The 23,779-nt window shown below is 41.6% G+C and overlaps 1 protein-coding gene across 4 annotated transcripts in view; it reads left to right on the forward strand.

Moving 5' to 3' along the window:
- supt3h (SPT3 homolog, SAGA and STAGA complex component) overlaps positions 1 to 23,779 on the forward strand; it is a 104,407-nt gene that overhangs the window by 33,392 nt on the left and 47,236 nt on the right. For all 4 annotated transcript variants that reach the window (XM_036542068.1, XM_036542069.1, XM_036542070.1 and 1 more), the window contains exon 3: positions 22,821 to 22,905. In XM_036542068.1, the coding sequence (XP_036397961.1) occupies positions 22,821 to 22,905 (85 nt within the window). The remainder of the gene's footprint in view (positions 1 to 22,820; positions 22,906 to 23,779) is intronic.

Genomic DNA, 23,779 nt, shown 5'->3' on the forward strand with positions numbered 1-23,779 from the left:
TGAGGAATGTTCAGTATAGTGCAGTCTCAGTGACCTTGTCTGTTTGGTTATCCCTGCAATGGCCCAGCACATTACAGAGAAAGATTGTGTTGCACCCACTAATTCAACACAACAGCCCTTACCATGCAGGGGCCTGGCTGAAGATGGGGCAATACTAGAGCAGAACTCAGGTGTTTCAGTCACTAGAGGGGGGGGGGGGGGGGGGGGGGACACCTGTTTGGCAGATCTTTGTGTGTTTTTATCTACAACTTGCAGAAAAAGTAGGTGAGGAGCTGGCTCCTCTGTAGCATTTGGACAGAGGTGTATCCCTCTACAGGGATCAGGACCCTGATTGGAAATTGCTCAAACTCAGATGCGTGTTATAGGACCGACGGCTACTCTGTGCCACGAGTTGCAGTGGAGTCTCAAGTTGCAGCTAGGCTGTTAATTAAAACAAACTGGGGTGGATTTGCTAGCAGGTGATGCAAAGTCGCATGTTAAGTTGCTTCACGTAATTATGGCCTTTAGATGAATGTGGCCTCGTGAGATGGTGGAAAGTAATAGAGCTTTTGAGCAGAACCTCACCTCAGCACCACTCACTTATTAGCCTTATTCCAAGAATTCTGCTGCTGTGTTGGGTTTGGAATAAGAGAGACGTTTTAGTGGACCTGGCGCCGGGCCAGGTCTGAGGAGTTCTGGTGCTTAATGTTTCAGATCTGGTGGTCCATTAAAGGGACGGTGAACAGAACCTCTGGGATCATTTTAAAGGGATGAAGAACACAACCTTTGGGGATTGTTTCAAGGTGTTGGCAGACAAAAAAGCCCATAAATCATGCCTTTATGATTTCAAATAAAATTAATCACATAAAGATGTCTTCGGCTTAAAAAGGAAGCAGTACTACGGGCACACAGAAAACACCTCTGGTCCACGTCGCATGAAGAATTGCGGCGTTTCAGACCAAGGCTGTGGTGTTCCTGGATGAGACTGTGCTGACGTTTTATCTGTGTTACTTTCCTCGTGTGGATACAGTTTGTACCACGCAGTGGGCCCGTATTGATTCAGCAGCTGACAGTCGTACGCTGATGTTCCTGTGCTGTTTTCAGATCTGATGGGCAGGTTCAGAGCTGCACGCTGTGCTACCTATGTCTGAGTCATAGTGTTGGTCTCACTGTGTATTCTGTGTTCAGTGAGTGGACATTTTGCACTGTTACCCTGCTCTGGTCGTGGGACTTATAGTGATCCTGTATTGAGCGACTGCACGGTCTGCGCTAAAGTAGTGTTTCTCTGTTCTGGGGTCAGGGTCTCGCAGTGCGTCCTGTGTTCAGTGACCTGACACACTGTGCAAAAGCAGTCGCGGGTCTCCCTGTGTATGTTGATTTTCCTTCCAGCTGAGGACGTAATTAGTTTGTTTTGATGGAGTTTCAGGGAATACCGCAGATAGAGCTGCCTTGTGTGAAAGCCCAGATTTCTGGGGACATTTCAGGGTTCAGTTTAGGTGACCTTGATACAGGGTGATGACCTCCTTTGACCAATTCATGCATTAATTTTGTGTAATTTTTTCTCATTTAACTATTACATTCTGGTTGTCCTTTCAACTGTAAATTCTGGTCCTTTCAAATCTATTTACAGTCATCATGTATCAAATGCACACAGTTCAGTACATATAATCAGCTTTCTTCAGAAAACAGGATCATTAAATGGAGTAAAAACATGAAAGTTTGTTTTATCTGAATTATGTCCCACTTTTAAAATAATATATTTATTATATGCTTATATGACATGTCGCAGCCTGGGTTCGGTAATGGATATATCAGGACGGTTTCCTGTGAAAAAGCAGGATCTCTGAAGGTTTCTTTCATCAGACAAGAGCCTCTTTGTGTTCATAAATGATTCTAAAAACCCGACCGCAAGGGTAAAGCCTGTTATGAGATGCAGCGGAGCTCCGTCAGCCCGCAAGGCTGACTCCGATAAATAAGGCAGATGAAGACAGAGGACTCGTCACAGGGCTCTTCCCTCGGCTCGTCTCCTTGTTTCTCTCTGCAGACCGAGGATAGTAATTGCTATGAAAATAGGTCCGTTGGAAATGTGCTTTGGCTCTCGTGTGCTGGCATGGGGGCTTGACGAGGACTCAGGCCCGAGCCAAGTGTGATTGCCGGTTACTATTTCAAAGGAGCAGAAATGTGTACCGGGCCATAATGAATTTAGTCTGGTGATTTTTCAGCTGCTGTTTTAGACTGGGGATGGTGATGTTTAATGCTGCTTTTAAACCAGGACTGAAGTGAAAGATGAGGTCAGATTGGATTGACTTTGAATGACAAAATTAACATAATGATTTTATGAAGTTTTTAAGTTTCTGAAAGGCATATGTATGCTGTTATAGCTGATAATTACCTTGTGTTTTGATATGTCAATAACAGTGTTATACCAACCATAATAGTGATACCCCTGAGAGGGTGTTGTACTGTGTTACACAGATACAGTTTAAACCCCCATTACACAGATAATCTTTAATACCCCTGTAATGTTACACAGATAGAGTAAGTACCCTTAACACAGATAGGGTTTAATACCCTTGTACACAGATAGAGTTTAGTACCACTGTAGTGTTATACAGATAGACTTTGGTAAACCATGACACAGGTAGTATGTAGTATCCCTGTGATGTTACAGAGGTAGAGTTTTGCAGCCCTTTACACAGATATGATAGAGTGCCCTTGCAGCAGCAACTGTTGAGGTTGTGGTTCATATGAGGTAATGAGGGTGCAGATTACTCTGGCTTTAGGCGTCTGAGCTGAGCGGTGAAATCATCAGACAGCTTCTTCTGTCTGATCCTCACCTTAACACAAAGAGTCCTACTGTCACGGCGCTACCTGCACAGGTGAGCACCCTCCCGCGAGCTCCGCTTTAAGCACACGGCATTAGGACATGGCCTCATCCACTCACAGGGTGATCTGTCTGCAGATTACCCAACTCTGCCATTGTTGTGTCATTATTAGTGCAAATTATTATTTATTTAGCTGAAGCCTTTATCCAGAGAAACTCAGGTTATATTTTACATGTTATCCTGTTTTACACCTGGATATGTGCAGGAGTAATTCAGGGTAAGTAGCCTGCAGAAGGGTTCATTGTGTCCCACCTGGGATTTGATCCCACAGCCTTCTGATTACAGGCCAGGGATCAAGCATGTACCTAATCACAGTGTCCTTAAAGCGTTCCATGCTCTTTTCCTCTGACTTTGTACAGTTAAGAGAGAGGTGTAACTCACGGCCCTACAGATAGGAGGCAAAAATGAAAAATGAGGTTCATTAATATTTTTATGAAGTGGTAATTTTTCTTATTGCAGGCTCTACAGAAATAAGTGAAACCTTTTTGTGGAGTAAATGAGCATTAATTTAAAATCGCCACTCCATCCCCCAAATGTGAAAAGATGGTCTGCCATTCAATCCTTCAAGCATTCAGTTGTCTGTGACTGCTCTGAACAACGATAATTTCTTTCTGTTTCATTTCATGTATGCAGATACAATTCCATGATGCCCACAGTTATTGAAAATACTTGATCACTACGTCAGACCTGATGTAAAATTGCTCTGAATATGGCTAAATTTGATATCCCACAATTCTGGATAGGATAGCCTTTGTCTCAAGCTGACTGTAATTCTATGATGTTTCCTAAATTCTAAATGTTTCCTCTTATTTGCTTTGTTTTTAATATCATTGGCTAGTTTCAACATGGAAACCACCACAGATGCCCCTATATAGTCTTGCAAAGGCACCAATCATACCTATTGGTTTGGATGTTCCTACCCGTTTAATGCTTTCAGTTTAAATCCTCATCACTTAAAATCACTGCAAAATCTGAGCCATTTCGGAGTTATTTTGGTTTACCAAATGTTGCTGCCAAATGTTAACCATTAGGCCATGTAATTAAAGACAACTACTGAGGATAATAAATAACTAATTTTCCCACAGAGTCTCATTAATCTTTTTTTTCCTAAATACCACCTAAGTAGCCGGAATGAGTTTGAAATTGTCTGATTTTAATCACATGCAGTCTGTGGCTGTTGCTGCCAGTAGATATGAGCTGTAAAAAATGCAGTGGCAATGTTGACCAAGCATATTGTAAAAGTTAGAGAGAAACCTGACGTAGCCAGAAGAAAAACGGGTCTTCTGCTTCACTCTGCCATTTGTTTTTTAGTTAAATAGCACAGCTTGCATCTTCAGGGATAGAGTTTCACAAGTATAGTAGGTAATGATTACGAGCTACCTTGTTATGTAGAGTAGCAGTACATAGGAGGCAGTCGCACTGTAGGAACACACAGTGCTTGAAATCAGTTCACCCCGCTCGCAACATCTCCTCAGATGTGCCAACTTTGACTACCCGTTACATAAAACAAACTTTTCATGCCACTTAATGATTTTATCGCTCTATAAACATGTTGGACATAAATAAAAAATGCTAGAGTGACAGTAATGTAGAGCCACAGCTAACAAGGAAATGTTCTGTTCAAGAAGTTATCTGATACATTTTCAGGTTTACTCAGTAATGTTCAAGGAACTGTGATTTCTGTATGTTTTGTGAACACTTAATCTAGTTTAGGCTGTGTGAGAGATTCGCAGTTCTGTGTGTGTGTATGTGTGTTTGTGTTTGTGTGTGTGTGTGTGTGTGTGATACCATAGATGTATCTTTGAAGCAGTATCCTCTGAGTGTTTGTAGAGTATGATACCATAGGCATTGTACCCTATCGCTGTGTGCTTGATAATCAGTGGATAATGATTTCCTATTATGTGTAATCAAAAACTGTGTATGTGGTTAAGAAAGAGAGAGCAAATCTGTGTGTGTGCGTGTGTGTGTGCGTGTGTATGTGCGTGTGTGTGAGACATCACCCTCATTCAGACATATGGTTGATGCTGTGTTTTAAGTGCATGGCTCCATATAAAGTGAGTGGGTTGTTTGAGTTGGTCCTGCCACTACCCCCTTTTTAAGCTACGCTATGATGCTCTGAAAAGCCAAGAGGGCCATGTATTCATTTCTGACATATATTACATTTTTTGTTGCCAATTTCCATGTCCTTTTAAAAGTGCTGAAGCGTGCATTTGCTATTTACGTTTGACTTATACAGAGGACATTTTACTATTTGTGGTTTCAGAAATTGGAAACAACCAAACATGGTTGCTATGGCCTAAAAAATAAATGTCAAACAGCTGTACGCTCGTATTTTTAGATGTGCCTCTGTGTGAGGAGACTATTTTGTCTGTTAAAGCTTTGTGATGTCTAAGTATTATTCACAAAACGTAGTTCTCTATTTCAGCGTGCAATTTCGGACTTTGCAATAACACGTCACATAAAGTAGTGCTTTAGCCAGTTGCTGTATTTGGGTGTTCATCTTATTTAACAGCCAAGATCAAATTAGGTGCTAATGCCTTATTGCGAGAGGAAAATTCTACGAATTGTCATCCTTAAAAGCTGCAACAGTGTTGTGTACACACGTTTTTAAATTGCTGTGTACGTAGCTGGCAAAAGTAAATGGCTAACACAAGTAATATATCAGCGTATAGAAGAAGCTAAATGTAGCGAACTGCATATACTTATATGTACTTAATTCAGAAAAGATTGAACTTGTTTGGGTTCTTTCTTGCTTCAATACTTGACTTCTTGCTCACAGTACATTCTAGTCTCTAATCATTTCAAAATCATAATCTACTGTCCATGTGCAGTGGTGGTGTGTCTGTGCGCAGTGGTAATATCTGTTCAGGTGAGTATGCAATGGTATTGTCTCTGTGTGCAGTGGTAATATCTGTCTGGGTGCGTGTACAATGGCAATGTGTCTGTGTGCAGTGGTTATGTAAACTGTATGGAGAATACATCTGAGTTCCTGACACCTCAGCACCAGCAGAACGCCTCTGTAGAGGTATCCCGTCCAGCTCCCCAGACCGCGCCACGGTGAAGAAAAACGCCGGTTTGTTCAGTGCTGTGTGGTACTTCAGTCCCACCAAAGTGACCATTAGCAATTTGTGACATTGACAAGTACAACCTCAACCATTTACTGAAAGACCCAAAATTAGCAGAAACCAAACATTTTTGCCCGATTCCTCCACAGCTCATCAGCCTCCATCCAGAGATTTTTTTCCACCTCCCTGGCAGTTATTTTTTCCTAAAAATAGTGAAAAAAGGACACAATTTCCAGAGGTCTTTAAAGGAGTCTAATTACCAGTATGTATATGTGGAGAAGGGTGGGTGAGGCCAGAAATGTTTGACAGAATTTGAAAGACAGGCCCTTAAAGTATTTACAATAGTATGTATACTCAGAAACCACAATCCCCCACAAGTTACAGGGTGGGGCTGCCACTGGCGCAAAATCTGTCACTGACCCCTTACCTGCCAACATCCTGAATGTCAGTTCGGTTTCACAATCGTTATTATCTCCAAACCCATGAATGCAATGTGCTACACGTTAAGAGGTTGCTGTTGGATTGTTATTTACCTTCTGGATAGGGATAGGGATCAAATTAGTGTGCATAAAACTGTTTCAGCCGTCGAATGCTTCTCTAAATTTTAAATCTTTTTACTTGATACATGATTACTAGATACATGATTTCAGACTCCCTGCTGCATGTCAGTATTTTTACACGAGCTCTCAGAGCATCTTCAGGTGGCTGTCCGTGAAAATACATCTGTAATTTAGAGGGTTGTACTTATTTCTGCAGTTTCAGTTGTAACAGTAACCCCTCAGCTTTGCTCCTTTCTGCTCCCAATTCCCAGCATGTACGGTGAAGTAGTTCACACCCCTTTTCTCATTACCCGTTTACAATAAACCGTAATGAGGGTGGGTTTTCACTAATGACAAGTTTCTTCTGGTAAAACCTAGTATAACTTTATAGTCCGTTTCATATAGTCATGCTAAAAGTGGCTGAAGATTAAATCGTATTCATGCACATGACACTTTCAGTGCAAAATAAAGCTTGAAAAGTCTGCATGTCTAATGTTTGCTATGTCAAGAGTGGCACAAATAATTTCTGCAATAATATCCAGACATAATTAACTGTCTGACGAACTAAATAGCCTAGCTACCTAGTTTCTGTTACGTTTGAGAAACAAACTATTTCAGTGTTATGAACTAACTGGCACAAATCCTGTCTCCTGAGGCTTGTAGCATGTAACTTGCAAGGGAGAACCATTCCTTTAGGTTTGAGAGATTTACCAATGCAGGTTAGCCATACAGTGCATTGCAAAACAAAATGGGACTAGCGACACAGAGTGATTAGGTAGTTCAGTATTCATGGGAGATTGCTATGCAGCCACATACTGTAGCAAGATACCTTTTGCGTTGCTTGTTTCACAATTTGTTGATACCTGTCGAGTAATCTCACTGATGATAGTCTGTAACATATTATGAATTACTGAATGATATAGAAGACAGAGACACATGGATCATAATATACACCCACCTCCCTGTAACCTCACACCATTGATCTTCTCAGTTGGTACTTCAGCCCATAAAGGGAGATGGTGAAATGCATTCTGGGGCTTGTACAGTTAAGATGCCAGTGGCCAGTGGAGGTGATTACTGAACCATAATGAATTTCAAGTGAGCTTGTTTTATTAGTTAGAAAATAAGGGCTGTGTATTCCTGCTATAGTAAAAGGGAAGGAATAACAGATACATTTTTAAAATTGCAGTTGAATGACACTTCAGGGTCACTTTGGCTGATCTTTCTGAGATCACAGCTTAATTGGAGAGAGTGACTCTTAACCATGGAGTCCAGAAAAGTCCTTGGTGAATGTTTTCTGAACACTTTTAGATGGGTGTTAGGGGGGGCTATTAGACTTGGCATGCAGTGTCCTGAAAACAGAGCAGAAATATCACCTGGTGCTCCTTGAGTGGTGATGCTTCGCTGTCCCATTGTGAAGCGCAACATTCTGTGAATGAATCTCCTCAGCCAGGCCAACGCAAACCGGGGTTCCACAGCCCTGCTGTGAACCAACGGAGCTGTGGCCCGATTGGACGTGTAAGCAACAGCTTCTGTTTCCACACTGTTTGTAACTGGTGCTGGATCCGTGGAGTGTGTCAGCTCTCATTGCTGCGTTTGGGGAGGGTGGTGAGGTCCAGTGTTTCTGAGCTGCACATATGGAAGCACTCTGGAGATACAGAGCCCAGGAGAGATGGGGAGGTTAAAGCAGAAAGGCAGTGAAGAGAGGCAACGGTGTCAGGTTTCCATGGCCGGAGCTCACCCGTTATAATGCTATAACCGGATAATTTGCTGGAATAGTGTTTGCCATGGACAATGACTAAATTAAATGACAAAATGTAAATAGAAAGGAAAGCCTGAGAACAAACTTTAAGTTGGCTTGGAAAAGCCTGGCGTGGTAGTAGCTGGTAGTTACAAGCTTTGCTTGAGGGGAAGTCTGTATCTGTGGCTGCTGTAGCAGGCCCACTCTGATGTCATTCGAACGTGTTCGAATCCTCAGTTTCTGTACGCTCTCTCCGTGTTAGTCAGTGGGAAATTTTTTAATGTAAAATCATAAATGTCTCAAAAAAATTTTATGTACTGACACAAAAAACAGAAGCAGTGCAATCCAGTACTGAGGGTATTGGTGAAGTTTGGCAAATGTAGGCTGAGGAGGAGTTACGTACAGAAAATGGGATGGATGAGGAAGAAGAAGAGATAACAGAACAGTAAGTTTGCCTTTTCAAGCCAACTTAGTTATGATAAGGAGTACTGCTGAACCATGCTGGTGAGACCACTCATACAGAGCAAGCTGGTAAGACCCGTGGACCATGCTGGTGAATGAAAGATTTGCTCAAAGCCTTCAGAGATGCTTCTGGAGAAAATGCACATTTGATTTTATGATTTGTCAGAGTCATATCATGTTGCGTCATTAGGTCCGATCATTCGGGACTATAGCCCCGAATATTTTAAACCTAGCCCTGAATATTTTCTCCCTGGAAAAAGGAGGTGTTTATATGAAAACAACAGACAGACTGTGTAACAGTTGAACTTGACTTGCAGCGTCTGAAGGTGTGATAATATTTATTTATTATAAAGGTAGATATAACCTCCCCAACCTACCGATGCTGATCTCCCTTCAAAAAAAAAAAGAAGACAAGCCCCGGGCAAACTTGACTTAGCCCCTGATCTTTTTAATAGCTAGAAACGCCCCTGGTCATATCTGAATTTGGAAGTGTCTGCTAATTACTTTGCATGTGTTGTCCTTGTTTGTGGTCTGCTAACAAAATGAGGACAAATTGCTTGGTGGTGCTGTGATAGAGAGACACACAGGGCTGCTTGTACTCCAGTGTATGAGGGTGCCTATAGGACACAAAGTGCACCAGCATGGACCGTCACACTTCAGGTGACAGAGAGGCAAGGTGTGATGGCCGATCTGCCCCGTGGGAAATGGAGCTGGATCAGATCGGTTTTCTTCAAGAAGAGCCTGTGCCAGACGGAAGCTTGCCATTCGGCATCTCCATGTTCCCTGTGCCCTTGGCGTGTGTTGCTTGCAGATTGAGGGTTGAGGGTCTTTGTGCTTTGTATATGTATTTTTTTTTTGTTAGGTAAAACTGTGTACCCAAATGACCCGGATGCAGGCAGGGAGTGAGCGGGCCTGGATGTGTCCTGTGGAAGGCTGGCCCAGGTGCTGCGTCCTCTGTGACTCAGGATGTGGCTTTGGCCTGGGCCTCTGACCCGGCCGCCACGCGCGGAGGAGGCAGGATGACTATGCAAAAAGAGGGAGGGAGGGAGGATGCTGACTCAGCCCTCGTTACCTGCTCTTTCTCTCTCTCTCCGTGACTGGCAGATTCAGTCTTCCTCTGGGAGCGTGGGAGAGTGAAATGAAGCATTGGTATGTGGGGTGGGGGGTGGGGGCGTCACTCTGAAAGTGTACAAGGAATGGTTTCTTCCATTCCATGTCCAGTTGGATCTGGGGTTTGTGGTACCATGAACCCTAAGTGTGGTACCTCAGTGCATTGTTGTAGTGCTGAATTCAGCAGCAGAAATCGTTGCTCTGTCAGCTGCTGGGGATACCCTGGTCTTTTGGCAGATAGCATGTTTCACTGTAAAAACATTTAACCCAGGGAAAGTATTTATAAGTGTTAAAGCTGCATTTTTAACTGTTCGTTTACTCCACTCTCCCCTCAGTCCCATTGAAATGAGAAACACGTCTACAATCTGGCGGCCTGTTGCCATCCTTTGGGAGCCAGTGAAAGTAACTTTAGCATTCCCTTGAGTGCACTTATTGTGAAATATAGCGCTGAAGGACTGAACTGGGTGTGAACAGAATAGATATGAAGTGTGCCATCTCAGTAGCATTTTGGGTTGTGAACGAGGGGCAACAGGAATTGCTGCATGCAAGATTAGACTTGAGGTTCCTGTTATTGCCTGTTGTTGGGAGGTGATGCAATGCGTTTAATTGTCTCCCTTTCCTACTGAGAGTGGATTCATTAAAACCACGCACATTCTTGCGTTTACGAGGCCAGATTTTAAAAGTGAACCTCATAACAGGAAAAATATAGTCAAACAAGTAGCAAAAAAGACCAGTTTCCCAGAAACTGGGTGGTGAGACCAGACTCCTCAAAACATTTTACCAACAGAAGCTGTGGTCGGCTTTAAGTGACGTTTGGCGCATTTTTTCGAAATCTCCGATACTAACCATTTCCTGTTATTGAAGGCATCGTATCTTTATTGCATCGTGAATGATGAATGCAGTGTGGACGTTATTTTCACAACTTCACCCTTAGTGGAGGTGTATGTGATTTACCAGCAGGTTTAGTCATGCATTAGGAGAAGGCCATTAGCGTGTCCGTTTGTGGTGGTGTATCGGGACGTAGTGGTCTTCTGGGTGTGGTTCAGGAAGTAGGGACGCTAATTTTGCCATTTACTGTGGTCTTGTGTTGGTGTAACACAGCTTTATGTTGGTTTGGAATTTGAAATGCTATTTTTACATTGTCCAGCTCACTGCTGGTTTACAGACCGGGTGTTTCTATGTTGGGCTCACTGCTGTGCGTCATGTTTGAAGTGGCCATGTCGAGATACTGGAGCCCTGTGAATTGGCTCCTTGCATGAGTGTTTCACCCTTTTAGGAAATTTAATTGTTTTTACCGCATCCTTCAGTGCAGCTGAATGTATGAAGACTGGGGGTGGAATTTAACTTTTTTCCGTGGCTTTTTCTTGCCCCTGTAAATGGATTTTCAGGGGCTTTTTTTTTTTTTACTTTTTGTGGGCTTTTTGTAGACTATAAAAGGAATGTTAAACCTCCTACCACTGCCAAGTACAGTTTTGAGGCTTCTAGGTAGGCTCAAATGTATAAGGTTAATACATTTTTGTATATTGTTAATGTGTAACATTAAATTAATTAGACAACATTTTCAGAGGCAATGTTATCTGCCTTTGGGGGTGTTTTCTTCCTAGTGTCCCTGCTAAATTCTGTCCCTGGTGAATACCATTTGTATATAACTGTACCAATGTGTTACATGGAATATATGTTCTAATATTACTAATTTCTTGCTGCATTTCAATAGTTTATTATGAAAATATGCTGTGTGATAGTGACATTGAGCTTTTGAAGACAAGTCAAATGAACCCAAAATTGGCATGATGATTTCTGATTGTCCTCAAACCTTGCATGAAGAAGAGAGGAGAGGTGTTTGGCAAAATGTTCCATTTGTGTCTGAAATAACTGGGATATCTTTGATTAGAGTAGGAATATTTATGAATTTTAATGCCTACCCAGACAACGCAAAAGGCATTGTAATTCTAGATCCACAAATCCTGCAGACACAATCATGGTGTCATATCCAGCCTCATTTTGTGTTGCACAGCATTCGAATTTTGAGTTTCTTCACAATGTAGTTGCATAAATTGATCGATTGTAGACTATTAATATTTCAAAAATACTCTTTCTGATTTTCTGCTTATTATATATCATTTTGCAGACTGTAATATATGACCACTAAAGTTTGACAGTGGAATCTCTGATACTGTTTGAACTACTGCCCGTTCTGTGAAAGGGGTGTAAACATAGAAGGCACTGTAACCAGTAATTTGCATGTTGTAGTAGATCATACATAGATCATATTTCATTGAAAGAAGGAAAACTGAAGCAGCAGTTGAAAGGAAAAACAAAGCGATTCTGTACACTTTTTTCAGGATTCTGGTAAACTCATTCTTTTTTGTTGTCCTGTTGCATAACATGTTTTGGGCCTCTTCCATGCCTTCTTTTGACATATGATGCACTCTTCCTGTTGCTGTTGCATTAGTCAAAACTTGGTCCTAAGACATCCCTAGAATGTCGTAACTTCATGCGCGTGAGAATGAATGAGCTGGTCCATCTGGATGGAGGAAACTTACTTTTACTTCATAAGTTTATTGGTAAAACACCTCCCGAACAGAGACCTAGACGTCATTTCCCATCGTACTCCACAGTGGCGAAGCCCCTGATGTTTTCAGTCAGAGGCCTGTCTGAAACAACAGTTGGCCACACAATTAGTCAGATTTCAAGCAGCCTATGTAAGGCTTCACCTGCAAACCGGCTTTTGACATACAAATGAACGTAACTTTTCTGTGCCTACAACTATCTTTGCAGCTTTCAGTCTGTCCCTTCCCAGTCTTTCTCTGGGGAATATAAAAACGTGATTTCAGCCGTATTCCCTCTGCCAAATTCAAAAAGCTGCTTGGTGTAGTGACCTGGTCACTCTGAGGCTGCTGAAAACTTGTTTTTGCAACAGTTCTCGATGGTTCCTCCATGAACTTGTTCCGTGACTGAAGCAGAGATGCCTGGATGCCACAATTACCTTCATGCTGGCATAAATTTTTGCGAGTCTTATTATGATACTGCACCATCTGAGAAGTAGTTAATTTTATTTGGTGAATTTTATCATTTCTTAGAGAACTAATGAGCTGTCTTTGAAATATTTGATGAAAAAACACAGGACCAAATTACGTGAAAGAATTTAGGAAACCTCGGGCAGGTATGCTTTGGAAAAGTGCAGTTTGTGTGTGGTAATATAGCCCATATTGTTCAGTGTAACTTGGCTGTATTTTGATAATTTCAGTAGTAGACCTGTAGAGAAGTAGGTCTTTGTACATTTGGCTAGCTTGGCATATTTGTACACTGAACATGTTTTTTGAGGAGTTTCATCATACAACAGTTGTGATGTGTGTGTATAGAGAAAACACATCACATGATGTTGCTTTTACTCTTTAAAAGATCCTTTTAAAATCCTGAGACAAAACTATAGGCAATGTTTTTTTAAAAAAAAACATCAAGATCCCCCCCCTTTCACAGAAAGGGGCACATTTCAAAAAAGTACCAGAGATCCTGTTCTGACTTGCTGTGCTAAAATAATACAGTGTACAATATTTTTAAAAATATGATAAATATAATACAATATTTTGGTATTATTGAAATATGAGTATTCATCTTATTCTATAAAATTAATACATTAATATAAATACATTGTCTACAATACAAATTGAATAGGAAGACTACTAACACTACTAATGTTCTGGAACAAACGGTGAGGTTGAATATGACACCATGTCTTTAGGATATATGGGTCAAATTTGGTGTTTATTTCATGTAGCCTGGGCGGGCACAAAATTCATAAATATTCCTACTTCCATCAAACATATTTCAATAATTATTTAAGTCTGGAAGGATTCGTTAGGCCAAGTTTCAGGACAATCGGAAAGGATCCTGCCAATTTCACATTGATTTCACTGGGAATGGCTCAATGATGGTAATACTGCTTGGTACTGTACATTCTGAAACAGCAGTGCTTAGCTTCTGCAGCGGCGGTTTGCCTTTCCTGAAGGGCCGGTGGACAGACGGCAGCGCCGGATGTGGGGGTTTCGGATGTGTGTGGGGTTTTCTGAGTTAATCAATCACATTAATTCCTCCATGCTTTCTGAATTTAGAGAGCACTTTGTACAGGGTGTAGGGGGGCCCCCTCAGCTGAAAACACATGGGGAACGTGTGGGGCCCCCCCCTTAATCTGCAGCCTGAGCTCAACTTGGGGGGGGGGTACGCGCTGCCCGCCTTCTGAGGGTTCACCCCAAGCCCTCTACAGAGCTGTCCCGTTTGATTCTCTGCTCCTCTGGCGATTTGAGCAGCCTTAATGTGGCTGTGACAGATACGCACCAATAATCACCCACTTTACCTTTGTTAGTGGTGTGCCAAAGGAGCCAGAGATCTGCAGGTACCATGTGTTTGTGATGAAGCAGATCCCCAGGAGAATGATGTGAACAGCACACTGTTCACACTGGAGCAGTCCTGCAGCCCAGCTGCATCTCTATTGGATACTGTATTTATAATGATAAACTACAGTTCCTGCTTTGGCAATGTGGCAGTTTTAATTCCTTTCCTTCTTGATTGCTTTGATTTCCCTTTCCTTTATTCTGTGTTAGAAAGAGTCTGAAAAATAATAGAAAAGGCACTCTATAAGCTTTACCAATAAGCTGAACCAATTTTATTTTGAGTTGAAAAAAGAAAAAAAAAAAACTACCCACAGTACAGGACTCAAATAATAATAGTAGAGATTTTAAACACATGTACATACTTCTGAACTGATTTAATCTTTCACTGGATTAAATGAGATGTCAATACATGATGACATACCTATGTTTTTCATTGGAGTAAATGCTTATTGATTACTTGATTACCAATGGAAAAACACACACACACACACACATATATATACACACATATATGACATGGACTAAGTGGTACTGTGTAAACAGCAACGGGAAGACACACATAGTCATTTAGGGTGCCAGTGTAGTGGTTACATTTGTTAGGTGGAAGTGTAGACACTGCTGCTTTACCATTGAACAGGGTTAAACAGCAGAGCAATCTGAGTGAGTAAATATCCAGCTGTATGAGTAGGTAATGCATTAGATGTAAGCCATAAAGTTTTCCCCAGTCAGGGTTTCTGCTTGTAAAAATTGATGGTAAATAATGTGAATTGTAATGGCAGCAGGTGCTGGCGTGGGTGAGTCATGGCACGCGCTGGCGGTCCTGCTGCAGACGGTGACGATGGGTTCTGTCCTCCGGCGTGCAGCTCCAGGTGAGGTCAGGTTTGCAGCGCATCCAAGAACGTCGTGTTATGGAGCAGTAATCCTGCGCCACCCCGTCCCGCTCCCCACGGGATACAACAGCACACTGTTCCTCTCAGGGGCCGTGCCAGGAGGGTAAACACTCCCTCGCTTCTCTTTCTCTCTGCCTCTATCTGCACCCTGAGCCAAATACTCAGTCTTACTGCAGTGCCACTCTGCTTCTGTCTGGGATCAGAGCAGAATACTCAATCTTATTACTCTGTGACTCTGCTTCTGTCTGGGATCAGAGCAGAATACTCAGTCTTATTACTCTGTGACTCTGATTCTCTCTGGGATCAGAGCAGAATACTCAATCTTATTACTCTGTGACTCTGGGTATTCTGCTCTGATCCCAGAGAGAAGCAATGTTATTGCTGTGTGACTCTGCCTCTGTCTGGGTTCAGACCAGAGTGCACATAATCTTGCTGCTCTTTCACTGCTCTTGAGGTTCAGACCTGCTGAAGTTAGAAGGTGTGGAAGGACAGAAATTTTATCCCTGTGTTCTTTTCATATGCCTTCTTTGGCTGGATATGGAGGACCAGGTACTTTCACCTGATTCTTCACCTCAGCCACATCTCCTTGGATGGATTTTGCTTGAGACAAGACAGTGTCTTTCACCAGTGCAGTAGCAAAAATGTTAGCTTGAGGTATTTCTCTTGTGACATATCTATTAATTATACCAATTAATTTCCACCAATTCCACCCTAAACCCTTTATCAGTGATTCATCAAATATTTCTTGAAATGTCTTTAACTCTGAAATGGAGAATACGTTCAAAATGCAGTTTAATAATACTTCCAAATGTGAAATGCCTGTCCCATCATGAAGCTGAAGAACTCGGAGTCAAAATCATAGTCCGCTGGTCCAATCAGAGAGCAGGTCTGAGCCATGTGACACTAGATACCAATTTAGGAGGTGGGTCTTTAGAAGGCAATGAGTGACTCTGCAGCTCTGATGGTCATTGGGCTCTCTTTCTGCCAATGACCAGGGGGACCTGCACGGGGGAGGGACAGAGAGAGGGCCACCCGTTGGCAAAGGGATGCAGGTCTGGGAAAGGGGAAGAAAGGAGAAGTTGTCCTGAGCTTACACTAGTGCTGACAGTTTTCCAGGTCGTGTAATGCATGCCTGAATGGAAGGTGGAAAGTTGCAACACATTTCCCCTTTTTATTCCTGGTGGTAACATGCTCATTGTATTCAGAGGAAATCCTTTGTAATCACAGAATAATCAGGGTGATTATTTTTCCATCTCCTTATGATCTGACAATCTGAAGAGAAAGAGAGTGACAGTGTAAAATTGGTTAATACAGCCACTGGGTTTGGTATTCATTTAAAAAATCTAAAGGCAAAGCTACCCGTCACCATAATAATATAGAGATTGTGTGAAGTTTAATGAAGAGAATAAGCCATTCAGCCCAACTAGATTCATTATTCTGCCTATAGTCTAGAGTACATCTAGGACTGTGTCAATTAAACATATATACTTAAGGAGTTATTTTTCTTTTCAGAATTATTGTCCCACGGTAGTTGTGTAATGAAAAAGGATGTGGTGACTTCAGAGAAGCCAATTCTCTCTCTTTGGCAGGCATCTAACGGATATTTCAGACAAAGAAAAAAAATGGCAGCTGACAAGTAACTGTTTCATCATTGTCCTTATTTTGCCTATTGCGCAGAGCGTGTAGTAAGCACAGTTTGTGTGAGTCACTGGCTACAAGTCCCCTGTAATTAAGCATTTTCCCAGCCAGTAAACACACATTCATTATACTGTTGAAACACTTTTTAATCATGGTATTGTGATCCTCAGATATGTTCTACTACCATGAAGCTTTGATAATGTGAAAAACAGTTGGGGTTGTTTCCATTCGGGATTTGTACCAGAATGGCAGTGATAAACTCAGTCTGGTATGTCAGGTTATTAATTTGCGAGCACTTCATTTATTACAGTGAAAGGACCAGGTTTAGCGCGGGTCAAAAGTTAAAACTCACAGATTGTTCATTCAGTCCAATATAAAATGTCTATTATTGAAATATTTCTCACTCACTTTAGATAATCAAGCAAGGTGCCTAAGAAACCTTTTTTTTCCTCTCTGAAAAATACCTTTTCCATTCTCTAAAAAATATATTTCATTCCGAAAGGGCCTTTCAGAATGAAATTGTATTTTGAGGACAGCATCTTGTTGTACTTGTCTTTATATTTGTATTGTCAGCATATACTTGTTTTCCCAGTGTCATCACTGTAGTTTCAGTTCTTTCAGGTTTACATTGCTCAAATCCCAGCGCTCATCTGTGTTTGAGCATGCACTTCTCTGCTGTAATTACACTTAGAGAGACAGATGGGTGCAGATCACAGCACCACCAGAACAATACCCACTGCTGTGCCCTACGGAATGTATACAACACAAAAAACCTTTTTTTTAAAACGTACGGTTCCTCCTACCTAGCTGTGAAATGCCTGTCTTGGCTGAGTGCCTCATCTCATTTTGGCATTCACTAGCTCCGCTGCCTTTGAATACAACTGAGGAGAAGGCTGTAGGAGATGACACCAGTGCAGCACTCGCAGTGGTTGTTATACAATCATTATGTGGTTATTCTATATGGAGCCCTGGATGTCACGACAGCCATGCGCCAGGGCAGGCAGTGTGTTCACGTTTATGATCGTGTGCGTGTTGCACCATGTATGGGATGTGTTTCCTGTTCTCCTTCATGTCCTCCCCCTCACTGCTTTAATCAAAGTCGGTAGATGGGCCTCTGAGAGCTGAATTTCCTCCAGCCCCATAAACGGGGCCTTTATTTTGGAGGCGTTGTTGAGACTACAGAGGAGCCTTCGCTGGTCTCTCTCAGTGGGGAAGCGATTGATCACCATCCAGTCTACCAGCTCTAGAAAGGCCACTGTCTCCAGACTTTCCTGGTCACAAGCGAAGCCCTTTATGACTAAACAAATGGAATATGTGATGCAACCTGGAAAAAATGACAGATTTTTCCCTGTGGAGGTCGTTTGGATTTGTTACCATTGAAATGCATTTATGTGCAGGACACAGAATGAAAGGGGGACGTAATAAAAGTTAGTTGACAGGATTATGCGAGAGATCTCCAGAGTGCAGGGCTATGAGAGGCCAACTCCTTTCTTTCAGAGAATTGGGGATATTTTGAACTTCAATTTAAGTTCTTTTTTATTACAAATATCCCACTGGCATGTCGCTATCTGCATATATCTTTAAAAAGTTAAAAGTTACAGAAACATGGTTCATTTACTGTCGCACTGATTGTTTTCACCGTATTTGTTGGTCACATATTGCACCATCACCCAGTGGGTGTGTAATGAGTAAGAGGTTGAAGATTGAGAAAAGACTGTCTGCCCCTGTTGTTTGGATTACATCACCGCTCTGTTGCTCGTTTACTGTAAAAATGATCATTTGTGTTCCGTGAATGCAACGCTATATTAACAGCCATTATTTTTCCAGAGCTGTCATTGCTAGAGTTAGGCAGCCATTTCTGCAGCATGACAAACAGGGTTTAGGAAACGGCTATTCTTATGTCCATACACTGAGACAAGGAGTGTAATTTCAGTTAGCACACGGGCCACCCCCTCCAGGCCGTAAAAAATAATTGACAATGCATGTGCGAATGTATAAATAGCTACATATTTAAAAATGTAAAGGGAGGGAAGGCTGGGGAGTAGTGGGTTTCCAGTTTCATGGTGTAGAGTCCATGTGGCGTGCATATTTGCCTTTACAGTTGGTTCCCTCCTACACACCGGACCTTGGTACATCAGAAGTAGATCAGGGTGGTCTCATTCCCTTTGGTACTGAATGCCATAGGTACACAAGTTCCTGAATTTTACCACTAAGCATACTCAGTGAACACAGTCTTTGAATATACTCACTGAAAACAGTCACTGAACACAATCCCTGAATATACTTACTGAAAACATTCCCTGAATATCCCCACTGAACACAGTCCCTGAATATACTTACTGAACACAGCCTATGAATCATCCCATCAAACACAGTCCCTGAATATACTGACTGAACACAGTCCCTGAAAGTACAGACAGTCCTGGATTTGTAACAGTTGTAATTTGTTGCATTGCTCTACGGATAAGTTATCCAATCAAAAAGGGTTGAGGAGAAATTCATGCTGGAACCAGTAATAAATGGAACTTGTTTTCGATGAAACATTTATTACTGTTAAAAACTGTAAAAAGTGTTGACAGAAAGAGGTTGTAACAATGGATGCAATTGTGTCATTAGTAAATGTCACCAGTGTTTGTACTCATGGGGTGGAATTTTGAACTTCTAAGAAACATGACTGACGTAAAAATGACTAAATGTGTTCACAGGATAATTCATTTGATTTCCCAGCTGTCTGCTGTCTGTTCCTCTTTCTGGGGAGCTGCAGGAACACTTTGAGCATTGGGAAGTGCTGACCTTGTAGTCAGTGTGGGGGAAAACTTGGAAATGTATCATTTATTATTAGACTTGTTCGACTTTTATAATCGACACGTTCAAGGATTTCATTACAAGCTCCTTAAAAAGACGATTGGTGATCAAAATAAGGGGACAGTGCACACCAAACACCTAGCAACACCAGCTTTATTAAATATCTGAATGACTAAAAGGTCAGTATGAACTCATTAGCTACCTAGCCAAATGTGAAAACAGAAATTAGCTCTTCAACATTTAAATGCAAATCTCTATCAATCTTAAAATAATTAGTCATAGGTGGTGCCACGTTTGACTTTTGTCATAACGCTGGAGGCGTGCTCAAGAAGGACATTGTTCCTGGTGAAATATGTTGTGTCAACATTGCCGTATTTTCTGTTTTCTAGTACAGATGCCGTCACAATCGCATTGTCAGGTTTGCTTGCTTGCTTGATTGGCTATTTGCAGCTTTGAGTATTCATGCCAGTGACACTCTGTTCCTGGGCCACAGAGAATCACGCCAACCAACATTCTTTTATATTTATGGTACATATTGCACACATTTACAAGATTATTACCTGCATTTGTATATTAATCAGTGAATGTGTATATTTATATTTTAATTACTCGTTACAATGTTACATACATCAATTTTATGATATCATAATTACAGTTTTGATTCCACTATTTTTACAAGTAAATGTGTGTTATTAAATGTGCGGTACATTGCAGCGTTTGTGGTTTTCCCCAGTTACAGTTATCTCTAGATCGTACCCCCGTCAGTGGTGAGGCTTTGTCTTTCTTTTGTTATTTTTTTAATAGTCTGCTTAAACCCATTAAACCTGGCGTTTGTGAGTTGTCAGCCTCAGTAACTACACTTACTGGTCCAGGCTACGTGACTAGTCATCTTTTCCCTGTTTTTTGCTTCCTTGACAACCGTTTGGTAACTCACTGATGATTCTGCCTTTCCCCGGCTCTCACCTGTGTCTTCACGGTTTCCACTCGCAGTCTGTCGCTCAGACTGCGAGCCTGGGTTTCCCCCTCCGTCATCGTTTTCCAAACATCCTTCAGACCTCTCAGCCCAGATCTGTCTGATCCTTTAAATCCTGCTGTGTCTCGCTCATTATCAAAACATACAAATCCTACTACTACACCTTGCTTGCCTGTACCACACCTCAACATGCCCCACCTACACAACCTTTCACCTGCTGTACTGAAGCCACCCCATTGCACAGCACCACACCTACTATACGCTAACCACCTACTACCCTCCCTGCTGTTAAAAACCTAATCTCTCAGATATACCTTACCCTCACTGCAATGGCTATCTTGCCATACTGACCCCTCCAGCCTTTTTCCCAGCAGCTAACCCACATGCTTTGATAGGATTTACCATAAAATATTGGCGAACTGGTGTGAATTATTTTTTGCTAATTACTAGTGTCTCTAAGTGCAGCTGTGCAGGGCCTTTCATGTGAGTTTCTCAAGACATTTTAGAGGCATGCGTTTTTATTCCTGCACATTACAGCAGATAAACTCTTTGATGTAATAAAAAGAGCAGAAACTGTTTGGGGGAATGTTGTCCACTTTGGTTGTTCCTGTGGAGAAGCTCATTCAAAGCTTTTTTTTTTTTTTAATTTCTCAACATTCGATAAATGTTGCAATAAAATGACCACCTTTTAATGACACGGCTTCCCTTTCTTCTGAACAGCCACAGAAATGCTCTGGATTCTCTGCATTTGTTTCCTCTTTTAAATGTTCTTTTAGGCCTTTTTATGGACCCTTTTTAAACAGTCTTTGATGCCACACATGTTTATATTGTGACTGAGTAATCTACAGAAAGGAGTCTGTCTTCATTAAGAATTCTTTAGTGTAAAGAAAAGAGAATGATGCTTGTTTTGCAGTTGTTTTATGTAACATTTGTTTGTGTTAAAATCTCTAATTTTAAACTAATTTGGAATGAATGCGGGTAGCAGTTTATGGTGAGAGAGTGTGTGGTGTATTGCTGCTGAATTTTCTGAATCTCTGAAATGAAATTGTCTTTCCTCTTTATTTTATGATTGTTTAGCTATTTGGTGAATGCGCTTGACTGTAGATATGACATGTTTCTTAAATGCAAGCAATATGACACAGTATGTATGTTTTTAGGTAATCTAGTGAAGTGTGGGTTGGATGTCTATGTCTTGTTAACATCTATGATGCAGTATATGCTTTAAGAAAAAACTAAAATGGTTATGTAATAGAGAAAAAGGCAGTTATGGTCCAAACAAGAGGGCAAATGAGCATAAGAAAACCAACTGTCAGACAATGAAATCGAAACAATTACAGTGTGAACTTGGATGAAATAAAGATCTCTTTTTGTGAAAGCAAACCTATGATTTTATATAATAGAGATGAAATGTTTTTTGTCATATGGTTCTGAACAGAGACCAAAATTTGAAAGTGTGGGTGAGGCTTTGTCACTCTACAGCTGTGTTGTGTATTGTGTGCAGTGTTGACTATTTTATTTTTTGTAGATTGTGTCTAGTGATGATTTCTGTAGGTCTGCTGTGGGAGTTGTTTCTGTAATGATGATAACTGCAGGTTTGCTATGGAACATGTATTTTTCCTCTGTGGTGATGATTTCTGCAGGTTTGCTATAGATGTGTTGTTTCTGTAATGATGATTTCTGCAGTGTTGCTGTGGGAGATATTTCTGTAATGATAATTTCTGCAGGGTTGCTGTGGGAGATGTTTCTGCAATGATGATTTCTGTAGGGTTGGTGTGAGAGTTGTATTTTACTTTGTTGGGATGATTTCTGCAGGGTTTCTGTGAGAGATATTTCTGTAATGATAATTTCTGCAGGGTTGCTGTGGGAGATGTTTCTGTAATGATGATTTGTGCAGGGTTGGTGTGAGAGTTGCATTTTACTTTGTGGGGATGATTTCTGCAGGGTTTCTGTGAGAGATGTTTCTGCAATGATGATTTCTGTAGGGTTCCTGTGGGAGATGTATTTTACTCTGTGGGGATGATTTCTGCAGGACTGCTGTGAGAGATGTTTCTGTAATGATGATTTCTGCAGGGTTGCTGTGGGAGATGTATTTTACTCTGTGGGGATGATTCCTGCAGCGTTGCTGTGGGAGATATTTCTGTAATGATAATTTCTGCAGGGTTGCTGTGGGAGATGTTTCTGTAATGATGATTTGTGCAGGGTTGGTGTGAGAGTTGTATTTTACTTTGTGGGGATGAATTCTGCAGGGTTTCTGTGAGAGATGTTTCTGCAATGATGATTTCTGCAGGGTTGCTGTGGGAGATGTATCGTTTCAATGGTGTTGATTGTTGTTTTCTCCGCAGGTTCGCTCTGGGAGATGCCCGCAGACCCCTGCATGAGACAGCAGCGTTGGTGGAAGACATTGTACACACCCAGCTCATCAATCTGGTATGATGGGAATCTCTTTTCTCCCCACCCTCCCTCAGCCGCCAACGCACACTCGCACACACATGCACATTCACACCATTGTTAGCGCTGTTATGGTATTTACCTTACGAGCAGGTGGCAGTGGGTTAAATGGTAAGACGTTCTCTGAGAACAAAGCAACTGTAATATGCTGCAGATTATGCGGTAGAACAAAAGACTTAAACATTTACACTTACAGTCTGGCTTTAGGATGTAGTTCAGCAGGCCAAGAAAGAGAAATCACTGCTGCCCTTGTTACTACCAGGTGTGTTTTACTGTGCCGAGTATCCCAGGACTTAAAGGAGCAGACAGCAGCAGTGGTAAAGCCATGAAAAGAATCGCATTAAAAAAACAGAGTAATGTTAATGCACGGCTTAATAAAAGACACTTGCCTCAGGCCACGGTTACAGGAACGCAATCAACACATGAAAGAATAAAGTCGGAGACGCGAGCGGACCGAAACCGCAGGAATAAGAGAACAACAGCTCTGTGTTGGGAGGGCATTCCACAGTGTGCAGTCACTCGATCAGAGGCGTTATGAATATCGGTAACTGCACAGGAACGAACACGTCGCATACCTCATTGAGGCATCCCTTCAGAAGCTGAACACAGCATTCTGGTCAAAATAAAAGCTCTATGGAAGAAAACGATCTCCGTATGTGTGATGCACGTGCTTCTATATCATGAAAGCCCTCAGACAGAAATGTAGCCAGCAGGTATTTTTTTTCCCCTCCTGTTGAAAGTGTGAAAACCACAGATGCAGACTGGGGAGATTCTCCCAGACTTTGCTGTGGGTGTTTTTTTCCCTCAGGAAAAATTTCAGGTATGCTGATTCACATGAACTAAACTAATTAAA

This window comes from Megalops cyprinoides, chromosome 12 (genome assembly GCF_013368585.1).
Source record: "Megalops cyprinoides isolate fMegCyp1 chromosome 12, fMegCyp1.pri, whole genome shotgun sequence".
Lineage (NCBI taxonomy): Eukaryota > Metazoa > Chordata > Actinopteri > Elopiformes > Megalopidae > Megalops > Megalops cyprinoides.